General features: G+C 36.4%; 1 protein-coding gene across 4 annotated transcripts in view; it reads right to left on the bottom strand.

Annotated features, from left to right (window-relative positions):
• Nucleotides 1–20,081, bottom strand: part of astn2 (astrotactin 2) — a 391,785-nt gene that overhangs the window by 163,697 nt on the left and 208,007 nt on the right. For 3 of the 4 annotated variants that reach the window (XM_088355421.1, XM_088355423.1, XM_088355425.1), the window contains 3 exons: nt 14,055–14,139; nt 8,177–8,251; nt 69–206 (listed from right to left, as the gene is read on the bottom strand). In XM_088355421.1, the coding sequence (XP_088211547.1) occupies nt 69–206; nt 8,177–8,251; nt 14,055–14,139 (298 nt within the window). The remainder of the gene's footprint in view (nt 1–68; nt 207–8,176; nt 8,252–14,054; nt 14,140–20,081) is intronic. The other variant, XM_088355422.1, reaches the window with a different exon arrangement.

The raw sequence follows: 20,081 nt of genomic DNA, 5'->3' as shown, positions 1-20,081 counted from the left end.
AGGTAACAAAGGTGAGGAATGGTCAGTAATGAAAACTTGGCAGAAAAAAAATGGAAATTGGGACTCACCGGACCTCTCCTGGGTCTTCGGTCACCAGCACGTCCGTTTTACAGCTGGCAATGGGATTGATTGACAGCTCCACAGGCGGCACCACGAAGCTCTTGCTGACAGGCAGCCACAAGCCTTGGCCCAGACTATAGAGTGATCTGTGTTAGCACAATCACCAGACGGACATTTCAAGCAAAAAAACTTTGTGACAAACATGACCATGCCACAACAATGATTTCATGTCTAACAGCTTCACACTGAATAAAACAACAATGCGGCTTCATGCAGATCAGTGATACAGTCAATGACTGTTATTTGTAATAGTAAAAATCAACCTGAACCCACAAAATGTAAGGATTTATAATATCTTATTGTGGGGGAAAATAGTCATATTAATATTAATAACACACAGTATTGACTGAGTGTTTCTATTTGAGCAAATAGTTTAATTTTGGGGGTTTTGACTTCATGCCTGTGTTCATGTTTCTGCCTGGTCACAGCTGGAGTAAGTATCTTACAGAAGAAAAAGGTTTGGAGTCTGACTTAACGTGACGAGCGGGGCAAATTTGGGACCATCTGTTGTTGGTGCTTGTCGAGAAGGAACACTTGGAAAAGACGGCTATGTTGCTAGTTTCTATTCATTTGAGTTTAAATTACTTTACTTTTAATTTAACTACTCGTGAGTATAAAGTATGATGTTAAGTATTGACTATTTGAAAAATGTAGGGGTAAAAAGGAAAAAAAAACAACAAGGATAGAAATGTCAGCAAGGATTTAGGACACACAAAGTGAAAATTGGGACATTTGATTATTCTACCCTATAATGTCGCTAATTTGGGGGCTGGTGAAAAAAAGAACAAAAATGATCAAGTATACACCGCTCAAAGTTTGGGCTATCATGTATAAACCAGGATGTCTGGACACCCTACATTGTAATACAGTTTAAACATTTTAAATTGGCTATACACTGAATCACAGACTTTCAGTGGAGACGATAAATTATATCCTCAAGTTACGATTCCTGTTTATTGAAGTGTTTGGAGCCCAATACCTTCTCGATTTTGCTCCATTTTTTACGTCTGTTAAAAAAATGTTGATTTATTTAACACTTTAATTAGACATTAAAAACAGAAGAGGTAGCTGTTCGAGTTATGTCTGTGATCGAGTCCCTTGGAATGCATGTTCTGGTAAAATCTCTTCACTTCAAGTATTTAAAAAAAACATAGTTAAATTTGACATAGTTTTGGAATTAAGTTTATTTATTTTTTTTACTAAAAAAAAAAAGGTAGTGTATGTATACATGTAGTTATTGATATTTTGTTGGGTTAAACATTATACTAAAATTACATTTTAAACTGACTTTTTGTTTTTATTTTTGAAGGCCCCATACTGTATCATATAGCTCAAGGGACCCTAACCTTTTTGAAGCCGAGAGCCACTTTTTTGTTACTATTAGCACCAAGAAATACAATTACATATGCATTCCTAAATAACAATTTACCGTCTTATCTCTATGCTGTTTCAATGTTATTTTTTTGTTATGACCGAGCAGTAATCATTAGAAGTAGGGTTAAAATAGGTTCGGACAACCACTAAAATACTTACACGAGGGCATTGTTTGATATACATATACAAATTATAAGCTTAATTTAAAAATAATTTGAAAATATTTGATCATGTGTCACCAGCTTTATTGTGTCATTTAGAACACACATTTCCTAGAAAAGTATAATGACCCATTACTGGGTTACTCTTTTTAGAACTGGGCACCACCTTGGTGGCCTCTGATACAGCACATTCCACCTGTCCAGTAACTTGAAAATAAAACTAGATTTGAAAGACGCAACTCAAAATCTGGGCAATGTGGGATTAACCAGGATGATGCCCTTAAATTATAAACATTCAAACTGCTACTTTAAATCTATTTTCTCTACGGGTTCCTTGGTTTACTATGCAGCCTATTCCTACAGCAGTTACATGACCCAATTGTGTTCATCGTCTGTTACTGACCTCGGCTAAAACACATTTGAAAGCATATAAATTTGAATTGTTTTTACTGTCCTTCTGGACATTCAGTATCCAAAATTAGACCCGATTCTTCATAAATCAAATACTCAAAACAGAGTTCATAAATTCCAGTTTGATTTAAAAGCTAATTGTAGTATACCTCCACATGAACAATTCAAATAAAAAGGAAGCTGTTTTTGTCTTTTTTCCTGACAAATCTCCAAGACAAAGAAAAAACAAAGATTAAAATCCACAGGAGTCCAACGCGCAGGAGGAAGGAAATAAGATAATGCCTCACTAGGAACACGGGGCATGACTAGACTTTTTATCTTGGAGTGTTTGATGCCTATTAGCAGGTGGGAGACAAACAATGGGGCAAAAAATATCCAGAATCCCGGAAGATATATTTAATTGAAAACTTTACGGTCACGGCCACATTATCCGAACACTCTTATCATAATTTGCAGCATCAAAGATGCCCCACTTGCCAAAATCGTCTTCTTGGATGCCAAAATAAGCAACGCGCTAGCATCAGTAAAACTATCTCGGGGTAGCAGGCTTTTCAATATTTGCTGGTAAATTTTCTACGGTGCTATTTTTTACCCTCACTGCTGTTTTCATCCAAAGCTTCCAATCTTAAAGCCAAATCCCTGCTGAGATTAAACTCTACTTTTCAATCGCCTTGAAACTGAAGACCTGGGCGGTGATCTCCGCCCTCTGTCTTTAAATATGAACAAAAGCTCAGGTTGACAATTCTTGATCGATGGTTTCATCAATCATTACTTTAGATAACCACACCCAGTCCTCTTTAGAATCCATTTTTTTTAGGAAACGTCATCCATCATGGTCTCTCTTTTGTTATGAAAAAGACTACTTTAGAAGTTTTTTAATCATATTCGTCTGATTTGGAAACTCATGTCCTGTACCAAAGTGAACCTACAAAAGGTTCAATGACAAACACATTTCAAAGGTATTAAGTCCTCCGGGAAGAAATAATAAGTTAAGTGGCAATAGCACAACTTAACCCAAAAAATTGAGCGCGCTGTGAATTTGATTAAAATAATTTAAAAAAAGAAAAGTTCCCGGAATAAGTGCAGCTTTCAAGAATCTTTAGGATGATTTGGGCTCAATTGTATACACATATCAAAAATATGAATAATATTGGGTGCTGATGCATGCCTTTTTTCCTTTCAGTTAGATGATTGTAATGCCCTGCTCTACAGTTTCTCCAAAAAGAACATTCCCAGTTTGCATCTACTACAAAATTCAGCAGCACATGTGCTTATGGGTGCCTTGGGGATGGTTCACAATCAAACCAGTTTTAAAATCGCTGCATTGGCGCTCTGTGATTTAAGGGGCTTTTACTAGTTTTTAAATGTATAACGCTCTTGAGCTTTAATAATCAGCTCGCGCGGTCCCTGAGGGCCTCTAGCAGCGGTTTGTTGACTGCTCCTAGGGTGAAGACCAAAACCTTTGGTGAAGCAGCATTAGGCCACTTTGGTCCTCACCCATGGAACAGTCTCCCGGAAGATATCTGTCAGAACCAAAACAGATACAGGACCCAATCGCGTGACGTTCTCAAACAAGCCTTTTATTTTACAGGAAATGGGGAGTCATGCACGTTAGGAAGCCGGTCTAGTGTGGAAGGACAGGAAGCCAGAGACCGATGAGACCGATGAGACCGATGATACCGATAATACCGATTCCAATTGGCCGAGTTGATAACGGACAGGTGGGGTCGATACCGGACAGGAAGGGACAGACAGGATTGATGACAAATCAGGGTATCGATAACTAACAGGAGAAATTAGACAGGAACGAAAACTGGAGAAAATAACAAACAGGACCAAAATAAACGAAAAGAAAACTGGACGAGAAATTAAACAGTAACAATACTGGACTGGAGATTTCAACAGGAAAACAGGACCAATTCAGAACCCACGTCTTGTGGGGCAGAATTTTGTTTGATGGGCTGACAACCGCAAGAGCAAGAGAGCGCTGAGCTTTATCCAGACAGAAAGTCAATCTCTCAACGAGCAGCAGCTGGCACCACACGGGAGGGGCCAATTGTGCACCATGGCGAACGTGACACACACGGGTGCAGCCAATTGGGCGCCATGGCAACCATGACAATATCATGTCTGCGGGGAACCTTGACATTTTGAATACCCATTTTTAATTTAGCTTTTAAATGATCACATTTATTAAGTTTCATTTGTTTAATTTTTAACCTTTTACAGCAACATAATGTATTTTTACTAATAAATAACATTATGCTTTTAATAATGATATATATATTTCAATTTTTTGTTTCTGTTCTATTTGTATTTTTTTTTAAATTATATAGTGTTTTCTCATGTTAGGAGACACACTGGTTGAAAATTGCTGAAAATCCTGAGGCCATATTATGTCATCCCTATCGGTGTGAATACGCCTCCTTCAGGTCCCTTTCCTCACATGGTTATTTTGTGCCTTGCCATAATCATATTCTACTTTTTTTGTATTCAAACCATTATGTGTGGATGTTTATTAGGTGTTTTGGGTTGTTGGGCAGGGATGAAAGAGGCTTTGTTTGATTTGTTTTACCCAGCACTTTGAGTGGCGATTGATTGCCTAAATGTGCTTTACAAATAAAGTCGAGTATTGATTAATGTAATTACTAAAAATAGATTAGGTATCTGTTAGAGACTAAAGAAGTGGGAAATAACCTAAACTCCTGGGTTATTTTGATGCCGGTGTATTGCATATGTTACAACAAATGATGGTCACTCAAGATAAAATCCATCTACTGGTAGTCGTTGAACCTTGCTGTATACGAATGGGTTTTCTCAAGAAAAAGAATGTCTGTGAAATAATTTGAATGGAGACATCCATGGGGGCCCGCAGTGGGGGTCGACTCCTCCCCAGCATGAATTGCATTATCGTGTCCAGCCGGCTGTGTCTGCTCCTCTGCAGGCATCTTTATGCTCCGTTAGACCCACAAACACATGCCAGAAAACCAAAAAATACTGGGCAAGGCGGTCAACAGGATTTTTCCCTAAACTACAGTCTGTTGGTCACATATGGCCTGCAATATATATATATATATATATATATATATACGCAGTACGGCGACGCAGTGGTTAGCGCGTGTGCGACACAGTTCAGAGGTCATGAGATCGAACCTTCCTGTGTGGAGTTTGCATGTTCTCCCCGTGCTTGCGTGGGTTTCCTCCGGGCACTGTGGTTTCCTCCGACATTTCAAAAACATGCTTGTCAGGTTAATTGGTCGGTTTAAATTGTCCCTAGATGTAAATGAGCGAGTGAGTTGTCTGTCTTTTTATGCCCTGCGACTGGCTGGCAACCAGTTCAGGGTGTCCCCCTGCTCACTGCTTGAAGATAGCTGAGATGGGCTCTAGCACCCCCGTGACCCTACTGAGGATAAGCGGTGCAGATAATGTTCATTCGTATATATATATATATATATATATATATATTGAAAGTAATTGTATTACAAAAAAATAAGGTATATGAAAGAACATATTATTTATAAATATTTCTGATCGCGACATACATTATCAAATATTGTTAAATTTAAATCAAGGCACTGATTCACACAAACATTTTAATTTTCATATTTCTTGATCCTTTTAAAATGAGCAAAACTATCTGCCAGTCTAACAAAAAAATAAGATAATTTTGATCACTTTGTTTATTAATTTGATAATCACATCTATTTATGTATTTGTCTTCATCAAAAATATGCATACTGTATAGTACACGAAATTGTGATGGTAATTGGTTAATATTTTGTGTGTACATGTTTTTCTTTTTGTAGAAATAATTCTTAAAATAGGAACAAATATTAATAGGAGCCAAATCATCTGATATATCCGGACTACCAGTGGCATTAGATGAGATATGAAAATGAATTGTTTTATCTGCTTATCACATCTTGAGTGACAATACCAGGAACAAATGTTAAATTTCTAGAGCATTTCACATGTTACAATGACAATAAATTTGTCAAATAATTGTCATTTTAACCAGGGTCGGAAAGTTACTTTAAAAATGTAATCCAATACAGTTATTAGTTACCTGTTTAAAAATGTAACATAAAGTAACAGAAACCTAATACCATCATATTGCTATAATGTAACTTGATTACTTTCAATTACTTTTGGCTAAATCCCAAACCATATGAGCTGATAAATTATAAAATTGTGTTCAACATGAATGATCAATGTAACATTGAAAAATAATTGGAAGTCAGGTAGTTGCTTGGGTGTTGTGTGTTAGCATCATCTCTCTTTGTCTCATCTATTGGTGCTTTATATAAATATGCTAATAAATAAAATTGTAATCCTGCAAAATAATCCTTAATTTCTTACTAGATATACCTGTAATACGATTATGTATTTTTTTCCTGTAACTGTAACAGAATATAATACCGTCTTTTGGTATCCTCATTATGTAACACCACTACATGCATTTCATTACTCCCCAAGCTTGATTGTACCATTTGTCTCTGGTATCGTGATAATAAGATACAATCCAGTGCTCTGACAACCAGACAGAACCTGTGAAGACAGTGCACAGCACAAAATAAATTATTTTTTTCTGTAAAGAGCCCACAGTGTTACGTGGTTATCATTATTTTCATAAATAGTGTTCTTATATAATTTCCGACTTTGTTCTGCAAACATTTCAGGGTAATTTGGTTATTATGTATGTTATCAACTCATTCAATGTCATAACATATACTGTAAATGTGTTTGCGAAAGCACTGTTCCTTATTCCCATAATGAAAAGATGTGTTTTTAATGTTTTATTAAATAATAAAAAAATACAAAGGGTTTGACGCTGTTCATCAGTAAGTACGAAGCCCGTTATGGGCGGCAGTGGCTCAGGAGGTAGAGCGCTCGTCTTAGGATCAAGAGATCGCATTTCGAATCCCGGCTCCTCCGTGTTACATGTGGAAGTGTCCTTGGGTAAGACACTGAACCCCTAATATCCCCAAAAAGCAGGTTTGCGCCTTACATGGCTGCACGGCCGCTATTGGGAAATGTGAAGCACACTGTAAAGCGCTTTGGGAAGTCTTGACTTGAAAAGCGCTATATAAATGCAGATCATTTCATTTCATTTCATAGAATGATTTCAGTTTGATATATCACCATTGGATGGCAAGAATGGCTTTGATGGGCTTTGATCGCGCAGTGAAGCAGCGTGGTTGGAGTCGCGCAATATGGACTGATACTAGCAGTTAACTCTTCAATGGAGCTTTTTTTTAAAAAAAGTAAATACATGACAACGTCCCATTGTCAGGTCAGAGAGGGATGACGTTACATGCGCGTCCATAGGAACACGGTCGCCCGAAGAGAACACAATCGCCATGGCAACCAAGCTTGTGTGATCAGTTCACCAGGCGGTGAAAAGTTCTTGCAAAGTTCATGCATCAGTACATCTGTTTTTAAAATAAACTGTGATTTCACAGACAAATTGCCCTTGTGTTGTTAATGGAAAGCATTGTTTAAATATTGGAGGTACCAGAAATGCAAAAAAAAAAGGCACCAAAGTGAAAGTTCTGCTCAAAAGTCTTTGCTTCACAAAAAACTGTTTCGCTCAGAAGTTTTCTTGTAAATGATTATTTTCTAGAAACTTGTGTTCGAATATTGTTTACTAAACAATGTTAGCAGCTAAAAAAAAACATCCTTTTTTTCTCACAAAGAATGAGGGTTCAAGCTATCTCTTGATATGTGCCATCTATATAAAGCCAAATAACTAAATTGTCTGTATGCCTTTAAAAATTGGCTGGCAACAGCTCTCTGAATTAGAGAAAAAAACATCCAGTATCGAATGAGTGAATGGTATTTTTTGTTTTCAGACATTAGTTCTGTGAATAATTCAGAGGAGTTATTTGATTGTCGCTTTCTGGAAAAAAATAGATTTTTACAGTTGAGCATTACTGCAACTGGCCCCTTTCAGAAAAGTAAAAAGTTATGTGACCCTCAAAGGAAATATTTGGCGACCTCTGCTCAACAGTTCATACAATGTTTCACAACATTGATATCAATGACAACAAAGACGATTCAATTCAATTTAATTCATGCAATGGGCTGAGGGAAAATGTTGTGCAACTCACCTGAAGATCCTCTCCGGGGCTTGTTCGCCTGTAACAAGGTCATATCCTTTCTCAAGGTTAGCGTACGGCCAAGGCCTTGACGGAAAAAGAAGGAAAAATGACATCACATAGTGGCACGCTTACGGCACGAGTACACAATTCATTGGAGCAGATGGAAGGCACTTTACGGGCGCACGGAGGTGATTACCGTCTGTTACCAACCTTCCCGCAAAACGGTGAGCTGGAACAAGATCTGAAGCTGGACCGGATCCAGCAGATGACAAGTGGAGGGGAACAGCAACGTGGAACGTTAAACACGGTTTTAGCTGGCTGCTCCGATACTTTCCACTTATTTTTATACCTCCGTTGGGTTCGTGCACGATTTCCAAGGTCAGATTCAGACACATTGCCATAACTTTTATGAGAAATTTGAGTTTTTGATAGACCAGTGATCAGGTAGTCTGTTTTTTTTTTTAATACTGACTTGGAAATCTGTTTGCATGTTAAATGTACACACATTCTACTGAAAGTAATTGTTTTTTTTGTACGGTATTTTGTGGACTATAAGTTAAACCTCAAACCCCCAAATTGGCCAAAAAGGTAAACGTGCACCTTTTATTCCAGGGTGTCTTGCATACAATAAAATTGGTAATGCATCGTTGCAATTTTGCAAACGATAAGTGTTCTGCCTTTGAAAAACATAAAGAGTGGTCTTTGAGTGCCCTCTTGTGGTTGACATGTGAAATGTTTGTTGCACAAAACTCAAACACCAACTTTTGAACCCTAATTGCAAATCCTCTTTTGTTGTTGCTTTGTAAGTATAAAACATATTGTGATTACTTAAATGAAGATTTTCTTTATGGTTATGTTTTTTACAAAATTAGGTACTCTTGTTTGAATTGTTTACATTTTCATATATTAGGTGAGATGGCACAACATTCATTTGGACAGGTAACTTAAAATTAGTTTTACCTGGTTATATCAGTATCAGAAATTATTTTCCCCCCATTTTATTAACACTCCACTTATTGAAACATAAATATTTTGTTTGTTTGTTGTACATGATTCAATTGTTTGTTTGTTTGTACATGATTCAGATTGAATCGTTTCTTGTACATGATTCAATTGTTTGTTTGTTTGTACATGATTCAAATTGAATCGTTTCTCCGGCGCCGTCACGAATGGCAGCCACTCCAGCAGCTCCCGTGTTATTTTCGATTGTTCTCAGTTATTTTCGATTGTTCTCAGCTTAGGGATGCTGCTGGAAAAGTGAATTTCCCTTCGGGGATGAATAAAGTATCTATCTATCTATCTATCTATCTATCTATCTAACCTGCATGTGGTAACTGTTGTCCCTTTGAGAAAAAACATATAGTAGAATTCAAGTGTCCTCTTGTGGTTAACGCGCTAAATGTTGCTAAAATAATTTTTTTAGTAGTGAAACTAGTTATCATGACTTTAATTTCTGTTTTATGATTTTTTTTTTTTATGAATGTTTTTTTTTTTTTTTTTTTTTTTATGCAATGTTAGCTCTCACTGTAGTCTTAATTCAACGTCCCTTATAGTTGAGTGGGCCTTACCTATGCAAAGTAAATCACAAAAGATTATTTTTTTTAGGTGCAACTTATAGTTTGGAAAATACGGTATTTTAAATATTTTATCGATTTACAAAAACGGCAAATAAAGTAATACATTTCAACTGATTTGATTTAAGTTACATCAAGCAGTTTTTAAGTACGCTGTTATCAAAATTTTCATTTTAAAAGCAAGATATTTAATATGGAATGAATCAAACCAACTGTTCACTTAAAAAAACTGTCAATCTGTAATGTATAATAAAGGGGTCTCCAATCTTTTTCAATCTTAGAGCCACTTTTTGTTACTAATTAGCACAAAGGTCACCCTGTTTTATATGCATTTCTAAAGTAACAACCTATCATGATATAACTATGTTGTTACTATGTTATTACCAGGTTATGTTTTGGAAGTAGGGTTAAATAGACAACACACAAACACACACACCGCTGGCCTAATAAAACTGTTGCTTTAGTTATATATACATTATATATATATATATATATATATATATATATATATATATATATATATATATATATATATATGTGTATGTATGTATATATTACCTTTAATTTGAATTAACTTATATACTTATATATTTACCTTTAACTTTAACACGTAACTAAATGTTTTTTATGTATTTGTATATTTACTAATTATTTATTTATCTATGTTTTTTAATTCATTCATTCATGTACAGATTCATGTATTTATGTATGTATATTTTTGCTGATTTTACTTCTTATTTGAACTGCTTGGCAAAAAAAAAATAAACAATAAAAAAAAGTATTCATGTATGCATTTATTTATTCATTAATTTACTGACTCGTTTATTTATTTTTGCATATTGTTGTTTTATTTTTCAGTTTTTAATGTAAAATATATATCAAATATTTTTGTCACTTTATGTATTTGATAATTGTTTTTTAGTCTATTTTATTGTATTCATTCATTTATTGATTTTTAAATGTATAAAATTGTTGTTTTTTGTACCTTCTGATTTAAAAATATACATAAATGTATGTATGTATTTATATATTTACATATAATTTATGTATTTATTCATATGTTTTTTATTTATTTTTCAAAAAAATATGGGAAAAGATATATTCTTCTAAGAAAGTAGTTTAAAACATGTTTTCAAGACCCACTATGAAATTAAAGCCCAGGTTTCCCTTATAAACCATAGTAAACTGGAGCAGGTGACGGTGTGTCCCAAAAGACTTAATTAATTGGGGACATTTCTAAAAATAGCTCACTAGTGATTGAACTCTATGACATGTTAAGACAGTGATGTCTGAAGAATGGCAACACTTATGTATTCAAACTTAGCATATTTATAAATGCATCGAATGATAGATGTTTTCTAAAAACAAAATACAGGAATCTCTCGTTTCTCAGTGAGGTTGCGTTCGAACATTGTCCTGTGAAATTCAAATTCCACAAAGTAAAAACCTTTATTCATTTATTTGATTACATTGAAACCAAAGAACAAGCCCTATTTAAAGACTCACACAATTAATAAATGAAACTTCCGAACTTGATATTTTTTGTTCTATAAACAACTTCTGGACCGTTAAATTATAATTTTGAAAATAATCCTGCTAGTACTATTGATTGGTTAGAGACATATGATTGGCTAACCGAAATGGGCACATGTTCAGAAAAAGCAGCTTTATTTGAAACCTGATTTAGGCAAAAATCTCAATTTGGCCCAGAAAGTGAATTATGCACTCCTGTAATTAGTTTGACAATATATATTTTATAATTTTGCAGGTTTTTTTTTTTTTTTGGGCTGTAGTAAAAATGATTAGATATTAATTCTAAACGGGCAGCACGGCGGCGCAGTGGTTAGCGCGTGTGCGGCACAGTTCTGAGGTCGTGGGAACCTCCTGCATGGGTTCAAATCCATCTCCGGCCTTACTGTGCGGAGTTTGTATGTTCTCCCCGTGCTTGCGTGGGTTTACTCCGGGCACTCCGGTTTCCTCCCACATTCCAAAGACATGCATTTCAGGTGAATTGGCCAGTCCAAATTGTCCCTAGGTGTGACTGAGCGAGTGAGTTGTCTGTCCCCGTGTGCCCTGCGATTGGCTGGCAACCAGTTCAGGGAGTCCCCTGCCCACTGCCCGATGATTGCTGGGATGGGCTCAAGCACCCCTGCGACCCTACTGAGGATAAGCGGTGCAGCTAATGAGATGAGATGAGATTAATTCTAAACATTTCAAAACTCTTCACTTTACTTCACGTGTTATTTTGTCACCATCTTGCATATGTAGAGGAAAACTGCTTTTACTTTCTTTTAGCGTGTCTACATGTCTAATTTGTTGGCGATAGAAAGCATCTTCCTTTGCCTTTTGGGCCCGGCTGCAGTCGGTCCAGAGCGTTTTTTTGAGATGATGGCTTTTAAAAAACATTTTGTAACATAGGTAAGTTAAGTTATTTTACATATGTATACAGTTTTTACTGCAAGGGGCAGGGCCACTTTTTAGCCAATCAGAATGCAGAACAGAGTGCATAAGAAATATCCTCAAATAGCAAAACCGCGAACAGTTAACAGCGACGCTGCGAGGGATTACTGTATACAGACGCTCCCCTACTTACGACCAGTGCTCCCTCTAAACTGCGCACGTGCGCAATTGCGCACTGCTCGCACATTCTCCGCACACAAGAAAATCTAGCCAGCGCACAAAAATGAGGGCTCAAAATTACTTATTAAGAAGCGACTCAAGTCAAAGTTACAGTGTATGAAGGTAAAAATACACGAGTTCCCCTGACGTTGTGTTATAAATGCGGTATTTTGAAGTCGAGTCGAAGGAGAACGTAGTTGAGTAAAGTTAGTAGAGTTTGTCAGGAAACCGGCTTCTTCGGCTCGGCTCACTAAAATGAACCGGCTCTTTCGGGTCCTAAACGCTTCTTCGGGTTGTTTTTGCTTCTTTAATCCCAACATGACCAAAAACTATGTAAAATTATGCGCAAAATGACTTAAAGGAAGGGGGAATAGAACAAAAAAGAAAATATAAAAATACCAAAATGAAAAAGTACTGAAAAGCTGAGAAAAAAAGAAAAACAAAAGGAAGAGAAAAAGAAGGGAAAATTTGGAAAAAAGACAGAAAAAAAGAAAGACATGTAGGAAAAAGGTAAATAGAGAACAAAAAGAAAAAAGTAACAGCTCGGAAAAAATAAACACAACGAGTTTTTTTAAAGGAATTTACAAAAAAGGAGAAAAAAAAACACGTAAAAAAGAAGAAAAAGTTTGTGTTGCATTCAAATAATTTCCAATTATATCAAGTGAATCTTGTTGCCAACATTGTATTTCCACTAAAAAATGTGATCAAGTACAGTTCTGTATCTTACGACCGACTAAATAACTTGATGTCAAGTTTTGGACATGTTTGATAATTAATTATCTTGCCACACTTGGGATTATGGTTGCTCACTGTTGTTTCAAGCGCTGCTCACAGACTTTGTGTGAACGCTCAGACCCGTGGAAAATTAGAGGGAACATTGCTTACGACCATTCGACTTACGAAAAACGGTGGATACGGACATTTTTTTCAGTTACATTTTGTATAATGTGCACCTTTTTCCGAGGAGAGAACAGTACTGTAGTGCTTCTTTCTGCCGCTACCGGCGTGTGGTGGCGCTCAAAAAGGTCACCCAGCATCCACCCCAAAGAAGAAATCCACTTCTTCTTCCTTGTTCATGTGTAAACATACTACATATACTGTACTGTATCTCTAGCGCGCTAAGAACTTTGGCATTTTTATTGTTTAATATCTCGTGCATCCATTCCATATGGTTGGTGTAAAGTGTAAAGAAGAGGCGAGCCGTTCCTTTTGAAATGAGTTGGAATAAGAAAGCTTGATGCGGTTGAGAAAATGGTTGGATCGCTTTTCTTTGGCCACTTTTTACCACGGAGGAGGAAGTCGCCTAACTCTTGAAGTTAATCTTCCTAAAGTCAGTTAATCTTAACGTTATTTATCTTTATAGAGCACAATATTCTATGAATTTTGTATTTTTTATTACAAACGAAATACAGGTTACTTATACAAGCCTTAAAAATACTTATATAAACCTTAAACATACAAAATATAGCACTGAAGCGACTTATGAAGAAATTCAACTTCTGAACGATCGTCCGTTTGTAAGTAGGGCAACGTCTGTATGTATCAAATATGTTTTTATTTTTTTTCACCGTGTGTAACGTTATGAAATTGAAATTAAATTGTCATGATGCCTTTAGGCTTTTGATATCGTGTGACAGCTCTTCAGGCGTTTTGACAGACGCTTCTCAAGAAACGAGGGGCCGCGTGAAGCTTACCCTTCGTTGTGACCCCAGTCACTGCGAACGCAGAGGTGCTTATGGACGAGATCCGGGGAATAGCCGTCATGACAGCTGCATTCTCCTGAGACGGAGGCGAGAAACACATTTGTTTATTGTCAGCAGCTGAATACATTTCCATTTTGAACAGTGCAACTTCATTACCCGCCTTTGCTTTTCCACAACAGAAACATCTGTCGAAGCTCTTTCTTTGAAACTCATAATATTCCGGAAAAATACTCATTAATGGTGATGAATTAGAGTGCGGCACTACGTTTAAAAATATGTTAGGATGGATTTAATTAAGCTGTGTAATTGGTTTAAACTGGATAAATTCAAGATTGATCGCTTGGAGTAAAATACATTTTCAGGTTTGGAAAAAAAAAAGACACCATCGTTTCTCATAAAGTATGAGTGCAACTTTTACCAATAGAGCAGCCGAATAAAAGACAATTGAACATGTTGCAGTGGTGTCTAGCTTGTTATAGCTAACCAGAAAGGCTATTGTAGTTGCATAGGAAGCTAGGTATAAAAACAACTTCTCGATAGTTAGCCAACAAGAAAGCCAATCTTAGCTACATAGCACAAAAAAATAAAACTACCTACCGACTACCTTTCTGTCTACCTACCTGCCTACCCACCAATCTGTCTACCTACCTTTCTGTTGAACTTTATGTCTGCCTTTCTGTCTACTTACCGACTTTAGTACATTTCTGTCTACCTTTTGGCTACCTACATACCTACCTAACTATTTACCTACCTACCATTCGGTCTATCTTTCTGTCTACATACCTACCCACCTACCTACCTACTTACCCACCTACCTATTTACCCACTTACCCACCTGTCTACCATTATGTTTATATTTCTTTCTACCTACCTACTTACCTTTCTGTTCACCTACCTACTTACATTTATGTGTAACTACCTACTTACCTTTCTTTCTTTTTGCCTTCTTAACTGCCTGCCTGCCTGCCTGTCGACCTACTTATCTACCTACCTACCTACCTACCTACTTACCCACCTACCTACGATTATGTTTATCTTTCTGTCTACCTACCTATTTACCTTTCTGTCTAACTACCTACTTACCTTTCTTTCTTCCTGCCTTCTTAACTGCCTGCCTACCTGCTTGCATATCTACTACCTACCAACCTACCTACCTACCAACCTACTTACAGTGCTGTGAAAAAGTATTTCTTACCTTTCTGAATACAGTGTTTTTGCATATGTATCTCTTACAAAGGTTTCAGATCATCAAACCAGTTCTAATAGCACACATAGACAACACAAATAAATATGAAATGTAGTTTTTAAATTTTCACTCCATTTATTGAGGCACAACAAAATCTTGCCCTATCTGCCACTACGTGGAAAAATAACAATGCACTATTCTATTTCATCGTATTATTCTAACTTAAGCCAGTTTTCTTGTGACTAATTAAACAAGTTACTATGTTTTGCCTATTTATCCTCATTGTCTTATCTTTCCTATATTTAAAATCTGTATTACATGTTTTACCCTGGAGTGTCATGTCTATTCTTGTTACATGCAATGTTTTACAACGTTGATTTCAATAACAATTCAATTTAATATTGAAATATTAATGCATGAAACAAAAAATTAAAGCGCATCTCGCTAAAGGAAGGAGGCAAGGGGATGGGGGACAGTAATTTTACGCAAGGACTGGCATTTTTCTTGTATTCTGTTATGTAAATGGTGAAAGTAAGAATAGGACTGATTCAAATGCAGTCAAGATGCCAACTCCAACTACAAAAAAGATGAAACAGGAATAGTTTATTGGAGCGCTAAGAATTTAATCTGAATCCAATAATTTAAATTTATAATAATTCATAATATTAAATCATCGCCTCTTTTAACTCTACTGCGCTATTTCTTGTCATTACGTATTGGTGTAATGGAAAAGATATTATGCTTATACAATGCCCGCTGTCCTCACTTAGAAGGTATAGTTATGCAATTGCCCCTGAGCAGGCTGTAGCAATTAAATCAAGAAGCTCACGTTTTCCACAGCGTCCTCGTCGAATTCACAACGTGATGACTCCAGTTATCATTTTAAGACGACGAGCTGTCCCCATTATTAGCCAATTCATTCTACCATGCTGTTAAATGGCCGACCAAGGAAGAATGGATTGTGTCATCGATCATCATAAGTATCCTCATAAAAAGACCTGTGAACCTCCATGCTCGCTTTGTTTTTTCTAATTAAAAATTTCACATCTTCACCACAGATTTGTGCTATTTTTGTGGGTAAATTTTGGTCAAGATGTGTATTTAATTAGTGTCACTTTTAAATTAGAATTAGAATTGTCTATTCTGTCAGTGATAGCACCTTGGTTATTATCGTTTACATGTTTAGACATGCTATTCCAGGACAAACACGTAATAAACTATTTCCCCTGGGCCAAGCAATTCAAACCCCCCCACCGTACGACAATGTTAAAAATATAATGATAATAAATGTTATGGTAAAAAAGTACTTCTAATATGTATATACATTAATTTATAATTCAATCATTTTGAAAATAAAATAAAAATTGCTACAGAAAAACTACAAAATACTAGAGAAATACTACGAATACAGCTACAGTTATACTCCAAACATACTACATAAATTCAACAAATACACTACTATGGATATACTACAAAATGTAGATGTAGATGTCTTAGTGTATACCGGTATTTATTCATTCATGTAAGAAAACTGGATAGGTCTGAATTACCTTTTCCCATTGGGTATCAGATTTGACTCATCAAAACATCTTATCTATTTTCTCTTCGCGACCCAAACCCTATGCCACATTTTTAAACTAATGTGGCCCAGGACCCATACGGTTTGCACACACCTGTATGAAAACACTTTAAGGAAAAAAAGATGTCAGAATAAATAGGAAAATATATTTAAATGATAGTGCTTGGACACTGGCCTAAGTTTGTCGGGATCCACTTTTCTGAGTTCTTTTCCCCTCTTTTCTGCTCTCTCTTATCTGTCGCTTCACCCTTATTGTCACTCACTATGGGGTTCAATTTACAGCTGTTGTCACTTGTCTTAATTTCTCTTTGTTTATTCCTCCTATCATGACTTGTCCTCTTTCCTTTATTTGTACCTCACCTTGGTTCCTTGCTAGTTCATTGCCTCTCTCCATGTCACAGCACTATATTCAGTGTACTAAACCCCTGCCTTATGTCCCGGACTACGAATACAGCCTGATGAACTTTGGAAATGTCAATTTCACTGCTTGGACTCACTGGATCTCTGAACCTTTTGCCCGTTTATTTCTTAACTCTTGATTGCCTGTGGTGTTCTGGAAACTGTTGCCTCCTTTCTATGTGACATACCTAATAACGGACAATTGTTGAATTGTACTAATCTGTGCTTTTCATTGTGCTTCCACATCTTCTTAAGAGAGCCCAGAAAAAGTTGTAAATACTGACCTAAGTTTTAAGTGCTTTGTAACAATTATCTAATGACAAATAGTAGAATAACACATTGTTGTAACAAAACTCCAAAACAATTCAATCAATAACATAAATTCCCATTTTTCTATACATTGGCAAAACATGTATTTTTTCACTGATGTGCGTGCCTCTTTAGGGTGGTTATTGCACTGGTGAAGAAATCAGGGTCAATCTTGATCGCAATAAAAAAAGGTTTATTTTTACAAACACAACCATTTATCTGTTAGAAACAAAGACATTTAAGGAATGGTAAAAGTTTACAAGGTAGCAAAATTAAGTATGGATTTGAAAATGTCGATTTTACGGTCAGCGACAATATCGTCCATCCACAGATCATGTTAATAAGCCTGAAGCTTTGCAGGCAGCTGCGATTATTCATCAGATGGAACGCTGTCTTGGGTGCAACTATTATCCCACATTCTCCAAACTTTATTGCGGCTCGTGTTGCTTTTCAGCCAGGCACCGTTTACCAGACAAAGGCGGAATATTTGTTGCAGCTATTTAACTGCATCCTATACGGCTGCCGCGTCTCCCCTTGAGGTGAGCCGAGAGCCTATAAACATGGCCGGTAAATTATTAAATAGCGGGTGATAAAATGTGAATTGTGTTGCCTGCGTGGCCATTACGCATTTTTCCACTATTGTGCCTCCGAAAGCGAATCGAGCGAACGAGACGATCGCCATTTATTTTGAGAACAGTCGAGGGTTTCGTGGAATATGACCTGAGATTTTACAAATGTCATCCTCCTGAAAGACATCATAAATTCCTATGTACTATTTTTTATTCTTATTTACAGACAAAAAAAGAATGAGGGATAAATAGATTACATTCATGAAAAAATGTTTATTGTTTTATGAAACTTTAACATTCTCTATCTCCATCTATGTATTTTTATGACTGTGTTTGAAACCAGCATTATTTTATTCTATTACAAAAAAAAAAGCTCGGCAGCGCAGTGGTTAGCGCTTGTGCGGCACAGTTCATGTCATGGGAACCTGTCGTGGGTTCAAATCCAGCTCCAGACTTTCTGTGCGGAGTTTGTATGTTCTCCCCGTGCTTGCGTGGGTTTCCTCCGGGCACTCCGGTTTCCTCCCACGTTCCAAAAACATGCATTTTAGGTGAATTGGCCGGTCCAAATTGTCCCTAGGTGTGAATGAGCGAAAGAGTTGTCTGTCCCTGTGTGCCCTGCGATTAGCTGGCAACCAGTTCAGGGTGTCCCCTGCCCACTGCCCGGAGATGGCTGGGATGGGCTCCAGCCCCCCCGCGACCCTAATGAGGATAAGCGGTACGGCTAATGAGATGAGATGAGAAAAAAAAGCCTCATTTTTTTCCCTATCATCTAAAGTCGGCTCTTATACTACGGCTAATACTAGTGTTGTTATTTCTTTGTGGAGGACTAACGTTGCCTTCATCTTGAAATTAGTGCATTATTCTTTAAAGTTGAAAGCTAGTGTTGTTTTTACGAGGGAAATTAGCAGACATATTCCTCTGAATGGAAAGATAATGTCCAAAATTGTTAGTGTTTATCATATTCATTATAAATATATATTATATTTATTATATTCTGTGTGACAAACTAGTATATCATTTTTATAATCATTCTCTTTTACGCAAAAAAACAACAACTCGTTTTTTTTTTTGCTATCCTTTAGACTAGCATCATCTACTACGGCTAAAACTAGCATTGTTGTTTTCCCTGCATAAAGCGTTAATGCTTAAAACAAGCGCCATAGTCTTCCGCGCAGGGAGTGTATCTGGCCTGTTTTCATGAACTAAATTAGCGGAAATGTTTTCCTGCGTGGAAAGATAGCCTTGTTTGTTATTATATTAATAATCTAGCTGAAAAAAAATGCAATTTTACTGCAGTGCCACTTACACAATTCTTAAATTCAACCATTCTTTGAAGTGACTTCAAGTCTGGAATACAAGGTAACAAATTTTGTTCTTAAACTATTTTACGGTTCATGTTGCTTCAAATAAAAACACACAGATTTATTTATAATAGAAAGTCTCTTCCCCAGGGCCACCACCACCCTAAAAAAGGATATAAGACTGAAAAATGAACATCTTGCCTAGGTATTTGATAATTCTATTCTGTTTTTAACAATGGACACGTGCAAAGGTGATTTCAAAGGATGACCATGTAAATTTTTGAGGTCTATTGCACACTGTTAATTGTTATTTTACTTTGACATCATTGTCAGTATCGGCCAATCATGTTGCTGTTCTGATATCCACACCCCTTAGGGCTGACCTGTTTTTGTCATATTGACGATTTGATAAAAAGAAGGAGCTCAGGGGATTGTTTTGATTGGGATTGAAATTATCTTATCTGAAGCCTCTTCTCCCGGTCCTCCTTGCAGGTTGAAAATCAATTGATGTATTTTATCCTTATTTTGAGTGTCTACTAAAGTTACAATTCAACAGCATTGAAAAATGTATATGTTTATTTATCTACTCTTACTTTGGAGGCACGTTGCTGTTGATGTCATTACACTATTGTTCTAATGCACTTACAACCTAGGTCAGTTCCTAGCACCTACTTT

This window comes from Urocampus carinirostris, chromosome 16 (assembly GCF_059441175.1).
Source record: "Urocampus carinirostris isolate Australia breed hairy pipefish chromosome 16, RoL_Ucar_1.0, whole genome shotgun sequence".
Lineage (NCBI taxonomy): Eukaryota > Metazoa > Chordata > Actinopteri > Syngnathiformes > Syngnathidae > Urocampus > Urocampus carinirostris.
This window is presented reverse-complemented; position numbering and strand designations above follow the sequence as displayed.